The 22,877-nt window shown below is 62.7% G+C and overlaps 13 protein-coding genes across 13 annotated transcripts; 7 read left to right on the top strand and 6 right to left on the bottom strand.

Moving 5' to 3' along the window:
* Positions 1 to 217: 217 nt before the first annotated feature.
* On the bottom strand, positions 218 to 2,467 carry MJAP1_002526 (uncharacterized protein; the record flags this gene model as incomplete). The annotated part of the gene is made up of 1 exon (XM_060266461.1): positions 218 to 2,467. One exon carries the CDS (start codon positions 2,465 to 2,467, stop codon positions 218 to 220), a length of 2,250 nt encoding a protein of 749 aa, XP_060122444.1.
* Positions 2,468 to 2,729: 262 nt separating this feature from the next.
* MJAP1_002525 (uncharacterized protein) lies at positions 2,730 to 4,952 on the bottom strand (the record flags this gene model as incomplete). The annotated part of the gene is made up of 1 exon (XM_060266460.1): positions 2,730 to 4,952. The coding sequence occupies one exon, from the start codon at positions 4,950 to 4,952 to the stop codon at positions 2,730 to 2,732; it is 2,223 nt and encodes a 740-aa protein (XP_060122443.1).
* Positions 4,953 to 5,969: 1,017 nt separating this feature from the next.
* On the bottom strand, positions 5,970 to 7,810 carry MJAP1_002524 (uncharacterized protein; the record flags this gene model as incomplete). Its single annotated transcript, XM_060266459.1, has 3 exons — positions 5,970 to 5,973; positions 6,006 to 6,918; positions 6,988 to 7,810. The coding sequence occupies 3 exons, from the start codon at positions 7,808 to 7,810 to the stop codon at positions 5,970 to 5,972; spliced, it is 1,740 nt and encodes a 579-aa protein (XP_060122442.1).
* A 151-nt stretch (positions 7,811 to 7,961) lies between these two features.
* DBP10 (RNA helicase) lies at positions 7,962 to 10,784 on the bottom strand (the record flags this gene model as incomplete). Its single annotated transcript, XM_060266458.1, has 1 exon — positions 7,962 to 10,784. One exon carries the CDS (start codon positions 10,782 to 10,784, stop codon positions 7,962 to 7,964), a length of 2,823 nt encoding a protein of 940 aa, XP_060122441.1.
* Positions 10,785 to 10,844: 60 nt separating this feature from the next.
* Positions 10,845 to 12,587, top strand: MJAP1_002522 (lipoyl(octanoyl) transferase; the record flags this gene model as incomplete). The annotated part of the gene is made up of 1 exon (XM_060266457.1): positions 10,845 to 12,587. The coding sequence occupies one exon, from the start codon at positions 10,845 to 10,847 to the stop codon at positions 12,585 to 12,587; it is 1,743 nt and encodes a 580-aa protein (XP_060122440.1).
* A 25-nt stretch (positions 12,588 to 12,612) lies between these two features.
* Positions 12,613 to 13,596, bottom strand: PPG1 (protein-serine/threonine phosphatase; the record flags this gene model as incomplete). Its single annotated transcript, XM_060266456.1, has 3 exons — positions 12,613 to 12,639; positions 12,662 to 13,406; positions 13,433 to 13,596. 3 exons carry the CDS (start codon positions 13,594 to 13,596, stop codon positions 12,613 to 12,615), a joined length of 936 nt encoding a protein of 311 aa, XP_060122439.1.
* Positions 13,597 to 13,660: 64 nt separating this feature from the next.
* MJAP1_002520 (pyridoxal phosphatase) lies at positions 13,661 to 14,533 on the top strand (the record flags this gene model as incomplete). The annotated part of the gene is made up of 4 exons (XM_060266455.1): positions 13,661 to 13,878; positions 13,903 to 13,981; positions 14,004 to 14,108; positions 14,135 to 14,533. 4 exons carry the CDS (start codon positions 13,661 to 13,663, stop codon positions 14,531 to 14,533), a joined length of 801 nt encoding a protein of 266 aa, XP_060122438.1.
* A 315-nt stretch (positions 14,534 to 14,848) lies between these two features.
* Positions 14,849 to 17,751, top strand: MJAP1_002519 (uncharacterized protein; the record flags this gene model as incomplete). Its single annotated transcript, XM_060266454.1, has 2 exons — positions 14,849 to 16,702; positions 16,750 to 17,751. 2 exons carry the CDS (start codon positions 14,849 to 14,851, stop codon positions 17,749 to 17,751), a joined length of 2,856 nt encoding a protein of 951 aa, XP_060122437.1.
* A 36-nt stretch (positions 17,752 to 17,787) lies between these two features.
* MJAP1_002518 (uncharacterized protein) lies at positions 17,788 to 19,119 on the top strand (the record flags this gene model as incomplete). Its single annotated transcript, XM_060266453.1, has 1 exon — positions 17,788 to 19,119. One exon carries the CDS (start codon positions 17,788 to 17,790, stop codon positions 19,117 to 19,119), a length of 1,332 nt encoding a protein of 443 aa, XP_060122436.1.
* Positions 19,120 to 19,145: 26 nt separating this feature from the next.
* On the bottom strand, positions 19,146 to 19,426 carry MJAP1_002517 (uncharacterized protein; the record flags this gene model as incomplete). Its single annotated transcript, XM_060266452.1, has 3 exons — positions 19,146 to 19,186; positions 19,209 to 19,401; positions 19,424 to 19,426. 3 exons carry the CDS (start codon positions 19,424 to 19,426, stop codon positions 19,146 to 19,148), a joined length of 237 nt encoding a protein of 78 aa, XP_060122435.1.
* Positions 19,427 to 19,458: 32 nt separating this feature from the next.
* On the top strand, positions 19,459 to 19,960 carry MJAP1_002516 (uncharacterized protein; the record flags this gene model as incomplete). Its single annotated transcript, XM_060266451.1, has 2 exons — positions 19,459 to 19,731; positions 19,754 to 19,960. The coding sequence occupies 2 exons, from the start codon at positions 19,459 to 19,461 to the stop codon at positions 19,958 to 19,960; spliced, it is 480 nt and encodes a 159-aa protein (XP_060122434.1).
* Positions 19,961 to 20,222: 262 nt separating this feature from the next.
* On the top strand, positions 20,223 to 21,689 carry PDH1 (2-methylcitrate dehydratase; the record flags this gene model as incomplete). The annotated part of the gene is made up of 1 exon (XM_060266450.1): positions 20,223 to 21,689. One exon carries the CDS (start codon positions 20,223 to 20,225, stop codon positions 21,687 to 21,689), a length of 1,467 nt encoding a protein of 488 aa, XP_060122433.1.
* Positions 21,690 to 21,726: 37 nt separating this feature from the next.
* On the top strand, positions 21,727 to 22,845 carry CYS17 (cysteine synthase; the record flags this gene model as incomplete). The annotated part of the gene is made up of 1 exon (XM_060266449.1): positions 21,727 to 22,845. One exon carries the CDS (start codon positions 21,727 to 21,729, stop codon positions 22,843 to 22,845), a length of 1,119 nt encoding a protein of 372 aa, XP_060122432.1.
* Between the last annotated feature and the right edge of the window lie 32 nt (positions 22,846 to 22,877).

Raw genomic sequence — 22,877 nt, 5'->3', positions numbered from 1 at the left:
GGAGGGAAGCCGGTGCGAACCGCGCCTATTTAATGCACACGACAGGCGCCAAGTTTCATTCTCCACACCCTCCGGCATTAATTGGGGCGGGGCCAATGGGCCGCTGCGGATTCGCACGTGCCAACCCAGCCCAAACGCGGCGGCGGTGGGCACGAGGGGGTCCGTGCGCATTGTCCATGAAATTTAGCAAACCGAAACCACAACTACGAAACTACGCCTAGTGGCTGCCCTGGACCGAGCCGTAGCCCTTGGGGCAGGCGCGACCGAGCGAAGAAGAGCCAGAGCGCATGTAGCACACCTTGGCCTTGTGGCAGTCATCGGTGGTGCAGGCCCACGACTTGGGGCTGTTGCGGCCCTGGTAGATCTGGTGGAGCTCGACCAGCTCGGGGCGCTGCTCCATCTCGTCAGTGAGCGCGGCCCAGAAGCTAGCATTGAGAGAGGCGCTCTTGGGCCACACGCCGTTGTTCAGCTTGACGGGCGCGGCGTAGGTGCCAGCCTTCTGCGAGGCAGTGAAGTTGGAGTAGGTCTCACGGGCCTTGTAGAGCAGGTGCCAGACGGGGCCGGCCTCCTTCAGGTTCTTGAACTCGCTAATGGGGGTGAAGTACTGGCTGTAGTCCATCACCTCGTAAGTCTCAGGGTCCACATCGTAGATACGCAGCGACGGCTGCACCTTGCTCAGGGGGGTGAGCGAGGGGCCAAGGAAGGCGTGGGCCGTCGCGTCTTCGGTCTTGCGCGAGGCCGAGGTCGCGTTACCGTTCGACATCTCGTAGAAGAGGTGGAACTGGTCCTCGTGCGTGTGACCGAAGAAGATCTGGGCAATGGTATGCGTGTAGCGCGAGACAATGTGGTAGAACAGGTTGGTGGGGGCGTCGAGCGAGTTGCCGCCGTCCCAGCCGGTGGGCACGTGGGCAACGACCCACGCACGCTCGTTGCTGTTCTCCGCCTCTTGAAGCTCGTCGGTGAACCAGCGAAGCATGCCACTGGGGTCGGGCTTGTTCAGGTTGAGGTAGCTAAAGGTGTTGCCCTTGTACCAGAAGTCGGAGTTCAGGGCAATGATGCGGAGACCGTGGCGGGGGCTCACCGAGTAACCACCGTAGTGCGAGCGGATCTTCTTGGCGACCGAGTTGTTACCCCAACCCTCGGACTTGACGAGCGAAGCGACATTCTCGTAGTTCCACGAGAACTGATCGGCACGACCGTCGGGCAGGTTGCTGGGCGCAGCAAAGTCCGCGGGCGACGAGTCGTGGTTGCCGAGCGCAACAACCATCGTAGCGTTGCCCATGTGGCGGTGGAACATGTCGTAGAGCGACTGCTCGGCGTACTTGACCAGGTCAACCGAGATGTGGTTGTCCTCGTCGTGGGTCGTCAGGTCACCGGTAAAGATACCGAGGTCCAGCGGACCGTCCTTCTTCACGAGACCGCTGATGCCCTGCATACCCGAGGCAATGAGCGACCACGGGGGGTCACAGGTGAACTCACCCCAGTAGTTGGCGGGCTGCGAGATGTTCTCCTTGGGCAGAGAGCCCTGCTTGAAGTCGGTCTTCTTCCAGATGGTGCTGTTGAACGAGTTCGCACGGCAGCACTGGCCACTGGTGCACTTGGCCTCGGCACCGACCATGTAGCGGGGGTCGACGTGGAAGTCGGAAACATGCAGGGTGCGCAGGGGCTTGTCCTGCTTCTTACCAGTCTTCTTCGAGCGCTTCTTCACCTCCTCCGGGGCGGTGGGCTTGCCCTTGAACCAGCTCGAGAGGAAGTCCTTCGAGAGCACCTCCATCTTGGGCACGTCACACGACTTGCCGCTGATGTACGTGGCACACAGGTAGTCGAGCGAGGGCGAACCGTCCGAGAAGTTGGCGTAGCTCAGCGCCTGGGTGTAGACACCGCCCAGCGAGCCGCGGGAAAGCATGTCCTCACAGCCCTGGGCAGCGGTGGGGGTGGTGGTGTAGTTGTACTTCTTGCACATCTCAATCATCAGCTCAGGGACCATCGAAGGCGCGGCCCACGCGACCTTCTGAGCGGCCTGCAGGGCCTTGCGACACTTGTCGCAGGTGGTCTTGGCCGTGTTGTTCGTGTCGAAGAGCTCCGAGATCTGCGCGATGGCCATCTTGCGGAACTTGTTCTTGTTGCCGACCTTGGCAGCGGCGCTCGGTGAGGGTTTGGGAAGCACACCCTCGCTCTTGGCGTTCGACTCGGGAAGCTGCGTGGGGTTCACGAGCGAGTCGTCAAAATGGCCACCCTCGATGCGCGTAATAACAGGGCGGGGCTCGGCTTCCTGGCTCTTGGGCATAAAGTCCATCGAGGGGAACTCGGACGTCGGGAAGGCCGAGGGGGCGGTGTACACATCCGTGCCGGCAGTCTTGGTGGAAATGAGGGGCGTCGAGCTCGACGACGAGCTAGCTGCCATCACCGAGGTGCAAGCGCACACGGCGAGGAGCACGCTCGCACGGAATGTAGCAGCGTGGACCATGTTGAGTGGGTGAGGATGCCATTCTGTATTGCTTCTCTATTTTAAAGGCCTGCTCAACGCGCGGATGTAGCTTAATTTGGTGTCGTGTGCCGACTATTTTTTTGTAGCCAATCGCATAATCACGTCCTACACGTGTGACTGCGGAGAGATTTGCGGCTGCAATCGGCGTCGGCCGGATGCGCGAAAAGTGCACGGGCGCGCAAGGGATACTGATATACTGTGTACTAAAGGGTCTGCATGATGAAACTACAACAAAAGGAAATCAACGACCAACCGAGGAGTAGTCAGAGTTGCAACGGCGGCCCTGGGTCGGGGAGCCCGAACGCATGTAGCAAATGTTGGCCTTGTGGCACTCGGCCGTGTCGCACACGCGCGCCTTGGACGAAAGACGCGACTGGAGGCGCGAGAAGTAGGACACAAGCTCAGGGCGCGCCTCCATCTCGTCCGTGACTGCTCCCCAGAACGTAGCGTTGAGGGGAGCCGACTCGGGCCACTTGGTGCCGTCAAGCTTGACGCCAGCATTGTACTTGCCGGTGTGGACCGACGAGCGGAAGTCGCCGTACGCGTCGCGCGCACTGTACAGGTGACGCCAGACAGGGCCGTGGTTGGCCTTGCTCTCGATCAGTTCGTCATACTCGTCAATCTGCGAGTAGTACTGATCGTAGTCGAACACCTCAAAGGTGCCCGGGTCGACCGTGTACACACGAATCGCGGGGTTAAGGTAGGTGTAAGGAGTGATCGACGGGGCAATAAACGCCTGTGCGACCGCGTCCTTGGTGTTCTGGCGCGCGCTGGCCGACTCACCATTGTCGTTAAAGTAGAACATCTGGAAGTGGTCCTCGTGCGTGTGACCAAAGAAGATGTGCGCAAGAGTGTGGGGAGCAAAGCGGCTCACAATCTGGTAGAAGAGGTTGCCCGGGCGGTCGAGCGCCTCATCGCCGCTCCAGCCGGTAAGAACGTGACCAATGATCCACACGCGCTCACCAGCCTCCTCGGCAGCAAGCAGTTCGTCGGTGAGGAAACGAAGCATGCCGCTCGCATCGGGGTTCTGCATGTTCACGTAGTTGTACACGTTCACGTAGTACCAGAAGTCGGTGTTGAGCGAAATGACACGGAATCCCTTGCGGGGCGAGATGGAGTAGGCACCGTAGTGCGTCCGGACCTGGTTGGCCTGCGTGCTGTTGATCCAGTTCTCCGCCGACCAGAGCTCGGCGACGTAGTTCAGGTCCCAGTTGAACGCGTTCGAGATGCCGTAGGGCATGTTCTTGTGCGACATAAAGTTCTCGGGCGAGGTGTCGTGGTTGCCGAGAGTGGTAAGGAGAGGGGTATCACCAAGGAAGTGCTTCAGCATGTCAAAGAGAGCCTGCTCCGAGTACTCAGCAAAGTCGTGGGAGTAGCGGTAAAGATCGTCGTGCGCAACGAGATCACCGGTAAAGACGGCAAAGTCGAAGCCTTTCTTGCCACCGAGCGCCTTGAGGGTCTGCATCGAGTTGCCCATCAGCGCCCAGGGAGCGTCGCACTTGAGACTGCCCCAGTAGTTCGACTCTTCGGAAATGTTCTTCTTCGGGAGGTCGCCGTGGACAAACTGCTTGTCCCACATAGTCGAGTTGTAGCTGTTCTGACGGCAGCAAGCAACCGTCTCGCCAAAGGTGCACGCAGCCTCGGCACCGACCTTGTAGCGACCGTCAACGTGCAGGTCCGAGACGTGGGGCACACGGAGCATCTGGTCCTTGGGCCACTTCTTCGACTCGGCCTTCTTCTGCGCCCAGCGGCTGGTCACCTGCTTGGAGGCGTGACGCTTGCCACGGAACCAGCTGTTCAGGAAGTCGTCCGAGAATTTCTCCGAAGGCTTGGGGCACAGGTTCAGCTTCGGGATCTGCGCGCAGATACCCTGGGCATCAATGGCGCCTTTGGTGAAGTTGGCCACGCTAAGCACCTGCGTGATCGGACCACCATACACGGCCTTGCCGAGCGTGCGCTTGCACTCCTGCTTGAAGCTGAGCAGCTTGAACACGCCAAATGTATCACAAATCGAGCCCATCACGTCAGGGAGAATCTCGGGGTCAACGTGCGCAAGCGTCTGGAGCGTAGCAAGACCAGACGTGCAGAGGTTGCAGGTCAGCGAAGTTGACTGGTCCAGCTTGAAGAGCTGGCCAGCAATGTTGAAAAGATCGTTCACAAGCTTGTCCACCTGTTCGCTGCCGTGTTGCTGAGGGGGCATCAGAATCTCGCTCGAGGGGGGCGCAGTGGGCAACTGCGTGGGGTTGTTGAGCGAGTCAGGGAAGGTACCTCCGTTCAGGCGCGTCACCACAGGGCGGGGCTCCTGTTCCTGGTTCTTGGGCATGTAGTACATCGACTTGAAGACTTCCGTAGGGAAGGACTTGACACCCGTATACACAGGCGTGCCCGGGGTCGCCGTGGCGGCGACCTGCGAGACACCCAGCAGCAGAGCAGCACCTGCAAGAATGCGCTTGACTCCGACCATGACACTTGCTAGTGGGGGATTCCCTTGGGAATAGTATTAGTTATATAGACACACGCGAAAAGCACGCGTGAACTCTAATGGACCCTACGCGTCCACGACGCCCTGCAGCCATTGGGAACCAAGCCCCGCGTGCCACGGCATGTTCGATCGCTCCACACCTATGAATTCTGGCACGTGTACATGAAAAATGTGGATTCAACCGTGCTCTGCAGGCTTAACTAATCAATTCGGCGGATCTTTGCGCCATGAGCAGCAAGCCTGTTATTTGGCGGAGAATCTGCAGAGAGTCGTAGGATAGATACGGAACACAATTTGTGAGATAACATGGTCATTATAAATCTAATGTCAGGGGGACGCTTCATAGCTGCCAAGGCAGAGTGCAGTGACGCAGATTGAAATCCCAGAATCTACGAACTGAGCGTTCTTTCTACCTGAGTCACGAAAAAATAGGCGTCTGATCCCTTATTCGGAGGGCACATAGAGCAGTCGAGCAAAAGAAGATTTCTTTCTGTTTTAGTCGTGCCGTATCTGTTCTGTATCATTCGCAATAGCCGTCCGAATTACACAAATACACTGGAGCTATGTACGTTGCCAAGAGAGCATTCATCCCAATCGTAGGTTAGATCACATACATTCATAAAACACTAGCGCGCCACAGTGGCATAATTCGGGTTGCATTTCCGGCCAAGGGTTGGCGAGCCTGAGCGCATATAACAAATATTGGCAGTTTGGCAGTCGTGATCGTCACAGGTCGCCGTCACGGGGCTCAGACGCCCTTGCAACTCCGAAAAATGTTTGACGAGAGATGGTCGTGCTTCCATCTCATCAGTAAGCGCGGCCCAGAACGAGCCATTAAGGGGTGCATGCGCAGGCCAATGCGTTCCGTTGAGTGTGACGCCAGCCTTGTACTTGTTGCGTTGCACAGATGCATGCATGTCGCCAAAAGCATCGCGAGCACTGTAAAGGTGCCTCCAAATTGGACCGTGCTTGACCTTGCTGTCAACAAGATCCTGGAAGTCACCTGCCTGCGTGTAATATTGGTCATAATCATACACGTCAAATGTCGAAGGGTCGACCGAGTACACCCGGACTGAAGGGTTCACTTTCGTCAGTGTCGTAACAGAAGGGGCAATAAAGGCTTGGGCCACGGCACGCGAAGAGTCCTGGTTCACAGCGGCTGATTCGCCTTGCGTGTCGCGGTAGAATAGTTGAAACTGATCTTCATGCGTGTGCCCAAAGAAAATGTGGGCAATGGTATGCGGAGCAAAACGGCTCACAATTTGGTAAAAGAGGTTGGCAGGCTTATCGAGGGCCTGAGATCCATTCCATCCTGTCAGTACATGCCCAATGATCCATACACGTTCGCCTGCCTCCTCGGCCGCTAGAAGCTCGTCGGTGAGGAAGCGCAGCATTCCGCTGGCATCGACATTGGAAGAGTGGATGTAGTTGTAAAAGTTACCAAAGTACCACAGCTGAGTGTTGAGGGATATGACGCGCAGCCCTTTGCGAGGGCTGATTGAGTATGCACCTGCATGGGTTCGGATTTGGTTCTGTTGTGTGCTGTTGATCCAGTCTTTGGCCGACCACAAGTCCGCCAGGTAGTTCAGGTCCCAGTCGTACAAATGAGGCAAATCGCCAGGAAGGTTGCGGTGCGTCATGATATTTTCCGGTCCCATATCATGGTTTCCCAATGTGGATATCAAGGGCGTATCGCCCAAAAAGTGCTTCATGGTATTGTACATGGCCTGCTCCGACCACTCGACGTATTCGCGCGAGTAGCGGTACAGGTCGTCATGAGAACCAAGGTCGCCGGTGAATAAAGCAAGATCAAAGCCCTTCTTCCCACCAAGCGCCTGAATCGCCTGCATCGTATTCCCAATCAGTGACCATGGGGCATCGCACGTAAGACTGCCCCAGTAATTCGCCTCTTGCGAAATGTTTTGTTTGGGCAACTTGCCGTGGTAGCCTTGATTGGACCACATAGTGCTGTTTGTACTGTCCTGCTGACAGCAGAGCTTTGTGGTACCAAACGTACATGCACTCTCTGATCCAACTTGATAGCGCCCGTCAATGTGCAAGTCGGAAATGTGCAGCACGCGCAGCATTTCCTCCCGCGGTGAGTTTGTGGCGCGCGCTTGCTTTGCAGCCCAGCGCTCGGTGACGTTCTTGTGAGCGTGGCGCTTTCCACGGAACCAGTCGTTGAGAAACGACTCAGAGAGCTTCTCCGATGGCCAATCGCATAGATGCAGCCGAGGGATCTGTGCACAGATCTGCGTCGCATCCGGTGCATTTCCTGAGAAGTTGGCATAGCGCATAACCTCTGTGATAGGCCCGCCGTATACCTCCTTGGCGAGTGTCTTGGCACACTGCTGTGCGACATCAATCTTGCCCATGAGATTGAATGACTCACAGACTGCTGTCATGACGTCAGGCAGAATCTCCGGGTTCACGTCGGTAACTGACTGTAGCGTCTTGAGACCGGTGCGACACAAATTGCAAGTAAGCGAGCTGGACTTGTCGAGGCGAAACAGTTGACCTGCAATGTCCCATACGTCCTGAATCAATTTTCCTACTTGCTCGCCGCCGTGCAGCGGCAGCGGCAGCTGCACGGGGTCTGTCGGCACAGCCGTTGGTAGCGTGGTGGGGTTGTTGAGCGAGTCGGGGAATGCACCACCGTTCACACGCGTGACAATCGGCCGCGGTTCCTGCTCCATGCGCTTCGGCGTGTAGTACATCGACGTGAACGCCTCGGTGGGAAACGAGGTGACGCCCGTATACACCGGCGTCCCCTCCTCCCGCGCGAGACACACACCAGCCACAGCACCAAAGAGTAGCGCTAGGCGCGCAAGGCCTACCATGATGATGGTCGTTACGATTGGCACGTTAACTACGTACCTAGCACCACAACACGACTTACCCCGACACGCGTGAACCAATGAGGACTCCACCGAGCCTGTCTCGCCCCACGTGCCGTAAAAGTATGTGGAGGCGTGACTTTTGCTCACCTCGCTAGTTCTTCTTGCGCCGCGAAGGACGCGCATTCTTCTCCATGCGCTTGGCCTTGGTCTGGCGCTCGCGGTGGATCTGCGAGGCACTCTTGAGCTCGCTGCGGGCCTGCTGCGGCCTGTCGGTGCTGCGGCGCTCGCGCTGCTTGAGCTTCTTGTGGTAGTCGTGCTGGCGCTTGTCGAGCGGCTTCGGCGCCTTGGTCTGTGTGTGGCGGAAACCGCGACGGTGCTGCATACCCACGCCATCGTGGAGTGCAGCAGAGACGCGGCGCACCGAGGCCGGCGCGGCCGACTCGTCCTCGCCGACGCGCGGCATGTCCACGCGCTGCTCCTTGCGCCACTCGTCGTAGCGGCCCGAACGGAAGGAGGCAGGAAGCTTCAGGCCGGTTTCGGTGCGGATCAGCTTTTGGTTGTCAGCGCCCGTTCCGTCGCCCTTGATGAACTTCTTCTTCTTGGTATCCCAGCGGGACTGGTTCGGGCGCTGGTTGGCATGGCCGGGCCCAAGCTCGTCACCGCCCAAGTCCACCGTGACGTTGCGTGCCTGCTGAGCAAAGTTGCCGTTGTTGAGCGCGTAGCCGCGATCCTCGTCCGCACCCTGCTGCTCGTAGCCCATGTAAAAGTTGGGGTCACGGAAGGACTTTTTACCGGTATCAAACACTTCTTCGATGGCTGCCTCGTCGGCATCGCTGAGTGTCTCGCCTTCCTCGGTCGCCTCCTGCACAGGCTGCGTGGTTTGCTTGGCATCCTCAATGAGCTTCGCGCGGCGCTGCTTTCCGTCCAGCGTGCGCCGGCGGTCCTGCATGAGCTGCGCGAGCGGCGCATTCGGGCCACGTGTTCCGATCTCAAAGACGGTCTCGCCCGGGCGGAACGCATTTACCTTGGCCAGGAGCGAAGCGCGCGCGGCGGACAGCTCGTCGTCGTGCGGTTTCTGCAGGTCCGCATCGCCAGTGCCGAGGCGGTACACGCTCGGGCGCTTGAGCACGTCGTGCACGCCCGCCGCTTCGAGCGGATGGCCGGCCAAGGCCCAGCCCTGCGCGGCATTTCCCGTCATGGAGCTCCGCTCGGCGTCCTTGAGCATGTCCTTGGAGCGCCGGAAGCTTTCAGCGCTCGCCTTGGGCTGTGACCGGGTGTACATGTTGTGCGCGCGCTTCACAACGCCGACCAGCGAATCGTAGGCGGTCGCGACACTCGACGATTCGTGCATCGCCTGCTGCACGCTCTCGACCTCATTGTCGAGCTCGTCTCGCGGAAACGTTCCGAGCACCATATTGTTGTGCAGGTCCAGCGCGCCGTCGCTGGTCTGTGTGTGCGCCGAGACAAGCGGGCGCGCGAGGAACAGCTGCAGATCGCAGAGGTACGGCAGCTCCGTGTGCGTGCACAGATTCCATGCCCAACCCCGACGGCCGGCACGCGCTGTACGACCGACACGGTGCACGAAGATGCGCGGCTGCGGCGGAAAGTCGTAGTTCACCACATGCTCGAGCACCGGCAAGTCGATACCACGTGCCGCCAGATCCGTGACGATCAAAAGCGACGTGCGTCCGTTGCGGAAGCGGTTCATTTGAATCGCACGGGCCGTCTGATCGAGCGACGAGTAGATGTGCGAGCACGCGTAGCCGATCGTCGAGAGGAGCAGCAAGAGGTACTCGACGTGGTGCTTGGTCGCGCAAAAGATGATTGTTTGGTAGGGCTTGAGCTCCGTCACGGCATTCTTTCGCCGCTTGTTGTGGCGCTTGGGCGCCTTGCGCTTGCGCTTGCCCTGGTCGTCTTCCTCGTCGTCCTCGTCGTCCTCCACGTCCTCGTCCTCGTACTCGTCGTAGGCCGCGTCGCCCACCTCGCCGATCGGCACATTAATAACGTGGCGGAGGAGGAGAAGGAGTGCCGCGTCCTTTTCCGACGGCTTCACGCTAAAAAAGGTCATGCGCAGTTCAGGGCTGATCTTGCTGTCGGCGTCGAGACGAATCAGCTTCGGATTCGCCTCGAGACCCGCGCGCGCAAACTCGACCAGTGTTTTAGGCAGCGTCGCACTAAACAGCAGCGTCTGGCGCGTCGGTGGAAGGCGGCGCAGGAGCTCTTCGAGCTGCTCGGCAAAGCCCATCTCGAACAAGCGGTCGGCCTCGTCAAAGACCACGTACTCGACCGCCTTGAGGTCCATATTCATCTCGACCACCAGGTGCAGCAGACGACCCGGCGTGGCAATCACCACGTCGGGGTTGCCAGCCATCATGGCAAACTGCTGGTCAAGCGACTCACCACCGACGATGAGCGCCCAGCGGATCGCCTCGCTCTTTGCCTCGTCGTCCGAGCGCCAGCCACGCGCAATGTCTTTGCCGACCTTGAGGATTTGCATCGCCAGCTCGCGCGACGGGCACAAAATCACGGACTTGACGCCAAACGTCGTCGAGTGCCGGCCGTTGAGGCGCTGGATGAGCGGTACCATGTACGAGAGCGTCTTGCCGCTACCAGTGCGCGCCATACCGACGACGTCTTGCGATGGCTGCGCGAGGATCGCCGGGATCGCCCGCCGCTGGATCGGCGTCGGCGTCGTGAATCCACGCAAAAGAAGCGAGCGCAAAAGCGACGGGTGCAGGCCCATGCTCTGAAAGCTGCCGCCGCCACTCACGATGCCGCTGGCGGTCTTGGCTTTCTTGCCTTTGCTCGCCTGTTTCGCCACCTCGGCGCCGGCCTTGACGTTATGGCGCTGCGAGGCCGCAGCAATAAACGCCACATCATCGTCGCTGTCGTCTCCTTGGCGGCCCTGGCTCTTGGGGGGCTTCGCAGACACGAGGTCCGCATCCCCCGCCAAAAAGTCAATCTCGGGCGCCATGGTACGTCGCCAAAAAAGTTGCATCACGTGCGTTCCTTCTGCATGCTCCGCCTTCCCAGGATGCGGGGGCGGCCGCTCGCGCCGATCCTCGGCGCCAGCGTCCTGCGGCGCATCGTGCCGACGACGGCACCACGCAGGCCAGACCGCGCGGTGGTGTACACGGTGCTCGCGCTCGCGTACCTTGTCCAGCCCGCGCTGCCGGGGCCCAGCAGGGTCGACCGCGTCCAAGCGCTCCGCGCGCTGATCCACAGCGCGATGAACGCCAACGAGGTGGCGCGCGCAGAAGAGGCCATGCGCGCACTGGCCCAGCTTCCATTGCAGGGGATACCCGTCGACCACGCCGGACTCGTCGACGCGCTGCAGTACGGCATCCGCCGCCTCGCCGTGGCGACCAAGCTGCGGCAGTCGTGCGACGCGCACCCTGCGCTCGCGCTCGCGAGCGTATACGATTCGTGCATAGAGGCAGGCATTGTGCTTCCTCCCGAGGCGCTGTCGAGCGTCATTGCAAGCATGGCACGCTCGCTGCCGCCCGATGCGCTCCTCGCCGTGCTCGACGCGCTGCAGCTCGACTTTCTTGCGCGCGGCGCGCGCGGCGAGTACAGCGTAGTATGTGCGTTCATCGCCGCTTATGGGCGTGCGTCGCGGCCGGACCGCGGCGAGGCGCTTTTGCTGACGTATGCCGGCAAAGGACAGGGGTGCCGCGCGCTTGCATTGCCGCACAAGCGCACGTCGGCGCGTGCCGCCGCATTTCTCGAGCGCACACGCATGCGCAATGCGCCGTCCGACGTTGCGCTTGGCGACTGGGCGGCGCACACTGCGCTGTGGAACGCCTTGATCCGCGCACGGACCTGCGCCGGGGACCTTGCCGCGGCGAGCGTGTGGCTCGAGCGGTACCGCTTTGTGGCGCATGCGCCGCGCCATGTGCTGGGCGGCGTCGTTTCCCCCCAGCGGACCGCGTCGTCGTACCTGACGCTGATGCATGCCATGTCAAGCGCACCGGGCATCCGTGCGCTCTTTCAGCAGAGCTCGAGCCAGGCGCAGGCCGCGCTGCGCCGCCAAAGCAAGGCGTACGAGTCGCCTTACCGCTCTGCTGCGATCCACAGTGTGCTGCGCCTCATGCACCAAGACGGCATCGTTCCCGGCGTGGCGATGCTCAACTTTTTGACCTCGTTCGAGGCCGGGCGGGGGCGTGTCGACCATGCGGCCGCTTTCGCGCTGCAAGCGTTTGCGATGCCGAGCGGCGACGCGTACCGTGTGCACCGCACGACCTATGCGCCGCTCTTTACGCTGTATGCGGCCGCCGCGCAGCGTGCCGAGTCCCCCCACGGTATATACGATGCGAGTCCTCTGCCGAGGTCCGACGCAAGCCTTGCGCCGCTACTCGACACGCTGTCCACGCCCCGCGGCGTGTGGAAGTCATGCATGGCGTCGCTCGCGTCGCAGACGCGCGCCGCGCAGCGGTCCTTTCTCGCGGCGCACGGCGTGCCGATGCTGAACAATGCGCTGCACGCGATGCTCAGCGCGCGCGACTATCCTGCGGCGCTCAGTGTGCTGCGTGCGTACACGACGCTCGGCGTCGATGCGGACATGTACACGTACGCGTGTGTGTGGAATCACCTCCCACCCACGCATGGCGCGACGCCGTGGGATGCCGTGTGCCGCGCCGCGAGCGATGCGGTGCTGGCACAAGTCGATGCGCTCCGTGCGAGGAAAAGTGTGGCGCCAGCGTGGGCGGCGCAGTTGTGCTCCTCCGCTGCGTGCGGTGCGGACCTCGTTGCGCTTGCAGAGCGCGCGTGTCGATAGCTATGCGGGTATATATACGCGGGTATCACAAAAAGTACTCGATGGCCTCGCTCTGTGTGAGTCGTGCAACGTACGCGTGGCTGGCTCGCCTGCAGCGGCCCGTCGTGTTCGTTCTCCGGTGCGGCTTCAAAGGTATTAAAATGGCGCGAGCCGTCCGGCCCCACTTCCAGGATCGACGCGAGGTTTCCGCAGCGGTAGCAGTAGTTTGGCGCGGACCACACGGTGCTGAGGCGGTCGTCGTACAGGACGCTGTACCCCTCCATGCACAGCTGGTGTGCGCGCAAAATGTGCGACATTTTGTTCATCTCGAGAAAGTGCTTCACGACCGAGGCGCCAAACGTGTAGCCGGCGCCACGCGGCGAGATGGCAAACTCCTCCTTGTCCGGATCCGGGTCGGACCACACGAGGTCGGCCATCGGCCCCTCGTGCGGGATCTCGCGGAAGCGGTCGATGATCTTGATCTGGTCAATGTAGTGGATCGAAGGAGAGAGGCCGCCGTGCAGGCAGATGATCTGGTCGTCGATCACGACCGACAAGGTGAGAAAGTCAAACATGTCGGTAAAGTACTGCCACACGTTCGACTCCGGGTACTTGCGCATGCACTCGGCATAGAAGCCGTACGTCTGCGTCACGGCACGGCTCTCGTGGTTGCCGCGCACGAGCTGCACGCGGCTCGGGTACCGGAGCTTGAGGCAGGTCAGGAGCGAGATGGTCTCTACCGAGAACAGCCCGCGGTCCACATAGTCGCCCAGAAACAGGTAGTTGGTATTCGGCGCATCGCCGCCGATGCGAAAGATTTCCAGCAGATCGTAGAATTGGCTGGGTGAGCAGCAGAGCGGACCTACCCATGGATGTCGCCCACGACCGTGACCGGTGCGCTGATGTGCACCACGTTGCTTTCGCGCATGAGCAGCTCCTTGGTCTTTTCGCAGATCTCCTTCAGGAGCGTGTCCACGAGAAGCTGCTTGTTCAGCAGCTTCTCGATGCACGCATCCAAGTCCAGCGCCATCGCCCTGGTGGCCGCGCGCAAGCGGGTGTGCTGAGTCAGCACGCGCCGGTTGCGAATGGGCACCATGGAGCCGAAGGAGGTGGCCGTGCGGTCGATTGTGCTGGAGGATCCCGAGCTGGACTTTGCACCCTTTGCGCCGGTCAAGTCGCAGCTGGTCGTCTTTGACTTTGACTGGTCGCTCGCCGACCAGGACACGGACCGCTGGGTGCACGAGGTGCTCTCGCCGCGCCTGCGCATCGAGTTTGTGAAGCGCAAGTCCTCGATGCAGTTTACCGACATGTGGTATGTACACTAGCTCTCACAAAGCGCCTACCTGCTCGAGGAGCTGCACCGCGAAGGCCACAGCCGCGCGGATCTCGAGGACGCGCTGCGCCAGATGCCCATCGTACGTCGCGTGACTCACCCAGCATCCGGCAATGGTGCGCGGTGTGCGCTGGCTGAAGGAGAACAGTGAAACGGACTTTTTCCTGCTATCGAACTCGAACGAGGTGTACATCCACACGATCCTCGAGGTAGGTGCCGGGTGAAACTGACGCAGCACCAAAAACTCCTGGACCCCCCCCTGTTCACCGAGATCGTGACGAACCCTGCGCAGTTCCGCGACGACGGCCTGCTGGTGCTCCGTCGCCGCATCGCGCCGGACGCGACGCAGCACACCTGCAAGGTCGGCTGCAGCGCAAACATGTGCAAAGGCGACGAGCTCGACGCGTTCCGTGCGCGTCACGCGTCGTACGACCGCGTGGTGTATGTCGGAGACGGCGGCAACGACTACTGCCCCGTTCTGCGCCTGCGCCCTCAGGACGTGGCGCTGGTGCGCCGCCACCGCGGCCTCGCGAAGCGCATCCTCGAAGAAGGACAGGTACAGTGCCAGGTGCGCTACTGGTCCGGCGCGTGGGAGGCCGAGCAGCTCCTGCGGCACCTCGGTGCTGCACCCTGATAGGACATAGGTTCTGCAGCGATCGGCCCTCTTGCAGCCCCGCGACGCTAGGCACGTGGCTGTTGGAATGTAGGTTGCGAATCGCGCGTAAGCGGATTGTGCCGAGAGTTGCGGCATTATGCAAAGATCCAGGGCCCCCGCGCGGCCGATTGGCCGCCGCCGCGCGGCGGACAAATAACAGACGCGCTGCGCGAGGCTAATTTCCTGGCCACCCGACTGCTGCAGGTGCGGCGTCCTGGCGCACCAGACGCCGAGGAAATTTGCACATTCCCTTGTCGTGTCCGGGACGTGTCTCAAGGAAGTTTGTTGCCGACCATGAGCAGTGCGGACCCTGGCCAGGGCGGCATTCGCGCTGCGCCGGCACTGACCAAGACAGCGTCCGCCTCCGAGAGCGAGAAAAAGCGTGCCAACCCGCTCGGCGAGCTCATCACCACCGAGGTGCGCTATGTCGCTGAGCTGAGCGTAATCATCCGACGCGTCGCGGGCGCGTGGAACCCGTCCAACTTTCCCCCGCCGGAACTCGACGCAATGTTCCGCGCGATCGAGGTCGTGTACCGCACGAACAACGAGTTCCTGCGCCAGCTACATGAAATCGGACCGAACCCGACGTCGCCCAAGGGGCTCGGCAATTTGCTCATGCAGTGGATCGACAAGCTGCATACACCTTATAAGCAGTATTGCCACACGTTCTATACGGGCCTCGACCAGTGGCAGCCCATTGTCCGCAACAAGGAGCTCAGCCAGATCCTCGCCCAGGTCTCGAACGATATACCACGCCCGGCGCAGGGAGCCTCTTCGCCGCCATGGACGCTCGACGCTCTGTTCGGCCTTCCGATCGCGCGCCTGCGCTTCTACAAGAAGCTCTACTCGCGCCTCTTGCGCAGCACACAGCCGGGCCGCTCAGACCACGATCTGCTGCGCTCCGCAAACGACAGGCTCGACGCGCTCCTCGACATCGCCCAGCAGCGCGGCAGCGTCGGCAATAGCGCGCCGGTGCCGGCCGTGAGCGCGGGACCGGCCGTGGCCACCGCGCCGATCGCCAAGGCGCCGCCCGTGGCCGCGCCACCAGCGGCTACTGCCCCGTCCCCGGCCGCAAAGGACGCCGCCGCCCCAGCGACGCACGCCGCGCCGGCCATCGGACTCGGCGCGCCGCTCGCGGGCGGCGCACCACTCGCACTGAACGCGGTGCCGGCTCCGGTGCCGGCCCCGGCCCCGACCCCGGCCCCGGCCGCAGCCACCGCAAACCCACGCGGGGTGCTCACGCAGTCGCTCGAGCGCCAGTCCATGGCCGAGATTCAGGAACGAATTAATTCGGCCTACACGATCGACATCTTCACGATGCAGCCCAAGAGCTGCCGTCTGCAGATCAACCCCCCGACGCTGCCGTTCCGTCGCTCGGTCCGTATTACCGACGGCGTCGTGATGCACATCAAGCCGGCCGCCGACAAGGATACCCGCACGGTAAACGCCGCGCGCCTTATTCTTCTTACCGATCTCGTGCTCATCGGCGAGGACGTCGTCACACCGCCCAACCAGGCACCGACTAAGCAGGACATCTGGCTCATGTTTCCCCCGCTGGCTGGCAAGTTTGTCGACGTGCAAAGCTATGGCGCGCCGAACGAACACGCGATCCGCGTCGAGATTATGAAACGCGCCGAGCTTCTCGTGTACCTACCGAACGAGGAGCGCAAGCAGGCGTGGATCCGCGAGCTCACCGCATGCCGCCAGTTTGGTATGCAGCGCACGCCATCGTCGCAGAGCAAGTCGCCGCAACGCTCCGCCAGCCAGTCGAGCGCACACACACCGCAGCGCTCGGGCAGCGTGAGCACCGCGCCGCCCGTGCCGAGCCCGCAGGCTGCGCAGCCGGTGCAAGCGCCGCCTGCTGCTGCACAGACGCAGCCGCGGCCGCTGATGCAGTCGCTCGCACCCCGCAGCGCGCCGCCGCCCGGGCCGCAGAGCCCCATGGCGGGCCCGATGCCGGGCGCGCTGCCCGGCGCGTTGGGCGGACCCAGCCCCTTGTCGAGCGTGCCGAATGCGCCGCCGAACGCGCCGCCGAACGCGCCGCCGAACGCGCTGGCCCCGCTGTCGGGTGCGCCGGGTGCATCGACAGGCGCCGGTGGTCCGACCGCCGCGGCGCTCCCGGCGCCTCTCGCGGGGATGGGTGCGCCGGTGCGTCCGCCGCCGGCGCCGCAGGGCCCGGGCGCGGTCCCCCCCAGTCGCTCGGCCCCTTGTCGCAGGCCGCGAGCCCGCCGTCGGCGCTTGCGCCGTCGATCGGGATGGCTTCGCGTCCAGGCGGCCGCACGAACCTCCCCCCCCTTCTTCTCCCTACGCAAGCGCCGAGCGACATACTCCCCGGCGTCCCGGTGGCAGAGCAGGATTCGGGCCTGGTCTCTCCCCCCCTGAACAGCGCGCACCTGACGCGCGAGAGTTCGCTGAACTCGATCGAATCCTTCCCCCGCGTCGCCGGGCGCCGCATGGAGTCGCCCGACGGCCGCGGTCCCTCGCCCCTGTCGCCCGGGTCGCCGTCGGTGTCGCCTACGCGCACCGTCTTTGGCAAGGCTGCGGCGACGCCCCTCAACAACGAGGACCGCCAGCGCATGGTCTCCTCACCCCTTTCTCAGCGCATGCCCCCCCAGCCCCTTGGCTCGCAGGCCAATGCGGCCCCCCGCCGCCCGTCCGAGCCAAACCTGGGCCTGGTCGGCGTCAAGTCGCCTGCGCGCTCGCAGAGCCAGCCGCGTCTTGATGGTGTCGGTAGCGCCAAGCCTCCCTCGCAGATGCTACTCGAAGGCGGCCGCCAAAGCACGCCCGAATGGCTGCACACCGACGACGCTCCCCGCCCCGCCACGGTGCAGGACGGGCGCCGTCCCTCGTTTAATCTCTGTGCGCAAATGCGCTGCAAAGTCTTTTTGAAGCAGAGCTACGCCCAGTGGAAGTCGCTGGGCTCAGCGCGCCTCCGTTTGTACCATCTCAACCCTGCCGGCATGAATCAGCTGGTGGTGGAAAACGACAAGAAACTCATCATCTCGACTATTGTCCTGCCCGACGCCGTGGAGCGCGTCGGAAAGACGGGTCTTGCCGTCGAGCTCTCTGACTCGGGACGTCTCACTGGCGTCGTATACATGCTGCATATGCGCTCGGAAGAGTCCGCCACCGGCCTCTTCCAGCAACTCCTCGAGGGATCCTCGCGCACGACGCTCCCGAGCCCCGTCGCTCCATAGCCAGTAGCCCGATCGCCCGATCTCATCGCTTCCGCCATGGACCCAGCGCCGCGCCGGCGGGGCGCGCGCCGTGCTGAGCCCGAGACTGCGCCGGGCGCCGCCGTATGGAGCATGGAGAGCGAGCTTCTGGTCGATGTAGGGGGTAGCGCGCCACCGCGCACGGCGGAGCGGCCTGTGCCTGGCCCCACCCCGCTCGACGACGGCAAGAACAAAGGACACCGACACATGCGCACTGCCACCGCACTCGACCGCCTCGAGGACTGGCTGGGGCTCAAGGATGCACCGAGCACCTCGCGACCGCCTGCGGTGCGGCCGCCCGCGAAGCACGAGGCTGAGGTAGGCAGCATGGCGTACGCTGTACAGCAGCACGCCCACTCGGCCCAACACGGGGTCGACGTGCTGGTGCACACCGTGGCACCCACCGACTCGCTCGAGAGCATTGCGTTAAAGTACGGCGCGGATGTGCGTGTCGTGCGCCGCTCCAACCGCCTGTGGCCAGGCGACGTCGCGCAGATGCGCGAGCAGATATATATCCCGGTCGATGCGTGCCGCTGGAAGCCGCCAAATGCCGACATCAAGATGCTCCAGCGGCGCGCCGACGGCTCGTTTGAGCCGCAGGAAGAGGTCGCTCTCGTTCCGCGCACGCACAGATCCACACCGAGCGCCGAGCTCGCCAAGCACAGCCTCGCGGCACTGCCGCACAGCGGCGAGGCCACCACCGAGGCCGCACCACCGATCGCCTGCAAGCGCGTGGATCCCACCGAGCTGCTCTTCTTTGGAAGCGCGCCGAGACGGCCGGCAGAGGACCCCGGCGAGTCGGGCGTCGACGATTTGCTGCGTCTGCAGCAACGGCGGCGCGAGGGGCGTGAGCCGCTCCTGCCGTCGCCGCCCAAGAAACAAGCGCCGATCGCGCATATTCCCGAGCGCGAAGAGACCTGGCGGCCCAATGTGTGGAAGTTTGGGCAGCGCAGCACGCAGCGCGAGGCGCCGGTCGCCTACGCGGGCGCAGCGCCTTTGCGCAAGCCCCAGACGCTCTTTGACGCGGGCGCGCCCGACGCACCGCCCGATGCGCCGCCCGACGAGCCCGAGCATGAGCCCGAGCCGCGGGGCCTGCGCCTCAACGAGCTGCTCAAAGGCCCGCCGACGAACCCCGGCGCGGCCGCCAACTGGGTGCGCCCGATCCACTGGGGCGAGAGTCTGCCTGTGCTGCCCGGGCAGGACACGCGCCGCAACCTCATGTCGGGGTTCCTGTCGGACATGACGAGTGCGCGCTCGCGTATGGAAGATATGGTTGGAGCGGCGATGCACGAGCTCCGCCAAGTCTCGTTGGGGCGCCCCTCGAACGATGGGATGCGCCTGCCTATGTAGATATACATATACCGCCCTCTCGTAATCTACAAGGCACGGAAAAGCACATAGATCAGCTCGAGGATCACTGCGTCAGTGAAAGTACGTACGTCCGCCCGCGAGGACCAGCAGGCAAAAGAGGGCGAGGTAGCGCACGTACGACGGCGACTGCTCGTCGCGCTTCGCTTCTTGCGACTTGTGCACGAGACCACGCGCAGCGCCACCTGCGCCGCGCACGTTCTGCGTCTCGCGCGCCTTCTTGGCAAACTTTTCGTTACGAGCACGGATATCGCGTTCGGACGGCTACGTAAGTCGGACGGCGCACCATTCAAAACGCTGTGTATGTGGAGGTAAGAGGGTATGAGCGCCGACCAGCCCCGGGAGGACAAGCGCCAGAAGTACACGCCGTTCGGCTTGCAGGCCAACGCGATCGGCAAACTATTCGAGAATCCGGACAAACCGGTGAGCCTGCCCGAGCCGAGCAAGGAAAAGACGATCAAGCCGCCGCCAGACATTGTCAAGAATGTCAGCAGCAGCACGGCCGGCGCTGGCTCCGGCGAGTTTCACGTGTACAAACAGGCGCGGCAGCGCGAGTACGAGCGCTTGAGCATCATGGCGGAGCGCGCAGAAAAGGTAGGCCCCTCTTCTCACCCAGGAAACCGTGCAGGCGGAGTTTGCTGCAAAGCAGGAGCAGGTGCGCGCCGAGGACGAGCGAAAAACGTCGAAAAACCGCGCACGCCGCGAAAAAAAAAAGGCCGCACAGCAGCGTGCCAAAGAAACCGAAACCGAGCCGAGCAAAAAGCGTCGGCTCGTCGCGCCCGACGCGCCTACCCTGCGCACCGATACCCCACACCACCCATAGTGCTTATCTGATCATTCCGGTCCGACCTGGCGCCGGCATCACGTGCGATGAGCTGGCATGCCGGGCTGAACCGTGAACAGCGGCTCTTTACGCTCCTCCCATGCCGGGTGCTCTGTCTCTGCCGATTCTCCGTGCTTGCCGTGTTCAGGCCAGGTCCGGAGCTCTTTCCAAGGTACTTTCTACTCGTTCCGCTACGTTCGTTACTGCCGAGCGTACCCCCCGCACTCTCCGCGCTTCCGTTCCCCAAATTCACTCGCGCACGATGGCTGTTGCTGCTGGTGTTGGCAAGGGTGAGGACAATGTGCGTCCCCCCCCCGACCAGGTCGTCCAGGACATTGCCGACTACGTCCACGACTACGACATCACGTCCGAGACTGCGTACAACACCGCTCGCCTCTGTCTCCTGGACTCGATTGGCTGTGGTATCGAGGCGCTGCGCTTCCCTGCTGCCCGTGCCGTGTGCGGCCCGGTGGTCGAGGGTACGGTCGTGCCCAACGGTGCGAAGGTGCTCGGTACCGAGTACCAGCTGGACCCCATCCGCGCCGCCTTCAACAACGGTGCGCTGATCCGCTGGCTCGACTTCAACGACACTTGGCTCGCGGCCGAGTGGGGTCACCCCTCGGACAACCTCGGTGCGATCCTTGCCGTGGCCGACTGGCTCGCGCGTACCAACGTCGCGAACGGCAAGGCCCCGCTCACCGTCAAGGACGTGCTGACGGCTGCCATCAAGGCGCACGAGATCCAGGGCAACATTGCCATTGAGAACTCGTTCAACCGTGTCGGTCTCGACCACGTCGTGCTCGTCAAGGTTGCGTCGACCGCCGTCGTGTCCAAGATGCTTGGCCTGACCCGCGAGCAGACCGTCGATGCGATCTCGCAAGCGTTTGTCGATGGCCAGTCGCTGCGTACCTACCGCCACGCCCCCAACGCCGGCTCGCGCAAGTCGTGGGCTGCCGGTGATGCGTGCGCGCGTGCCGTGAACCTCGCTCTGCTTGTGCAGCGTGGCGAGGGCGGCTACAACTCGGTGCTCACGGCCAAGACCTGGGGCTTCTACGACGTGCTCTTCAAGGGCCAGCCGTTCAAGTTCCAGCGCCCCTACACCTCGTACGTGATGGAGAATGTGCTGTTCAAGCTCGCCCCCGCCGAGTTCCACGCGCAGACTGCCGTCGAAGCCGCTGTCCAGCTCCACCAGAAGCTCAAGGACCTCGGCAAGACCAGCGATGACATCAAGGAGGTCAAGATCCGCACGCAGGAGGCTGCTGTGCGCATCATCAGCAAGCAGGGCAAGCTGAACAACTACGCCGACCGTGACCACTGCATCCAATACATGGTCGCCGTTCCCCTGATGAAGGGCAGCCTGAACCCCAGCGACTACACGGACGACTTCGCCGCTGACCCTCGCATCGACGCGCTCCGCGAGAAGATGGTCGTGGAGGAGGAGCCGCGCTACACGACCGAGTACCTCGAGCCCGAGAAGCGCTCGATCGGTAACGCGGTCTCGCTCGTGCTCAACGACGGCACGGTGATCGATGAGATCGCGATCGATTACCCCGTCGGCCACGCCCGCCGCCGCGAGGAGGCTGTCCCGCTGATCGCGAGCAAGCTCACCAAGCACCTCCAGGGCTTCTTCTCGGAGGAGGAGCAAAAGAACCTGCTCTCGCTCCTCACCGACCACGAGCGCCTGGCCAAGATGCCGGTCAACGAGTTTGTCGACCTGTGGACTAAGTAGAGATCTGGTAGCCACGTGGCCTTACCCTTCCTGAACCATGCTCGTTCCGTCGCTCCGTGCCGTGTCGCGCACTGCCCCGCTGGGCGCTGTGCGCTGCTTCTCGCGCTGTGCCGTGGCGCGCAACCACTATGGCAACGTCGTCAAGGGCTTTGACGGCGCTGTGGCCAACACGCCGCTGATCCGCATCAACTCGCTGAGCGACGAGACCGGCTGCGAGATTCTCGGCAAGGCCGAGTTCATGGAGCCGGGCGGCAGTGTCAAGGACCGCGCCGCACTCTACATGGTGCTCGACGCAGAGAAGAAGGGCCAGCTGCGCTCGGGCGGCACAGTGGTCGAGGGCACCGCGGGTAACACCGGCATCGGCCTCGCCCATGTGTGCCGTGCGCGTGGCTACAAGTGCGTGATCTATATGCCGAACACGCAGTCGCAAGAGAAGATCGATTTGCTGCGCATGCTCGGCGCCGAGGTCTACCCCGTGCCTGCTGTGCCGTTTGACAACCCAGAGAACTACAACCACCAGGCGGCGCGCCACGCGGAGCGCCTCGACAATGCGGTCTGGACGAACCAGTTCGACAACACAGCGAACCGCGAGGCGCACATCCTCACGACCGGCCCCGAGCTCTGGGCGCAGACGCGCGACGAGGGCCTCGATGGATTCATCTGTGCCACGGGCACCGGCGGTACGCTCGCCGGTATTACGCGCTACCTGAAGGAGGCCTCGGGCGGCAGCATCAAGTGCTGGCTCGCGGACCCCCCGGGCTCGGTACTCTACTCCTACATCAAGAACAAGAAGCTGGAACGCACCGGCACCGGCTCGATCACCGAGGGCATCGGCCAAGGCCGTGTCACGGAGAACCTCAAGCCGGACGTCGACCTGATCGACGACGCGCTGCACATTGAGGACGAGGCGAGCGTCGAAATGATCTTCCGCATGCTCCACGAGGAGGGCCTGTACATTGGCGCGAGCTCCGCGCTGAACGTCGTGGCCGCCTACCGCATGGCCAAGCTCCTCGGCAAGGGCAGCCGCGTCGCGACGATCATCGCCGACGGCGCGGACCGCTACCAGACACGACTCTTCTCGCGCAAGTGGCTCGAGAGCAAGAAGCTGTACGACGCGGTGCCCGCGCCCCTGCAAAAGTACGTCGTCCTTCCGTAGTGGCGTGTTCCAATGCTTAGTAAAAATGCGGT

Source organism: Malassezia japonica, chromosome 4 (genome assembly GCF_029542785.1).
Source record: "Malassezia japonica chromosome 4, complete sequence".
Taxonomy (NCBI): domain Eukaryota; kingdom Fungi; phylum Basidiomycota; class Malasseziomycetes; order Malasseziales; family Malasseziaceae; genus Malassezia; species Malassezia japonica.
The sequence above is the reverse complement of the archived record's forward strand: the minus strand, read 5'-3'. Positions and strand labels throughout refer to the sequence as shown.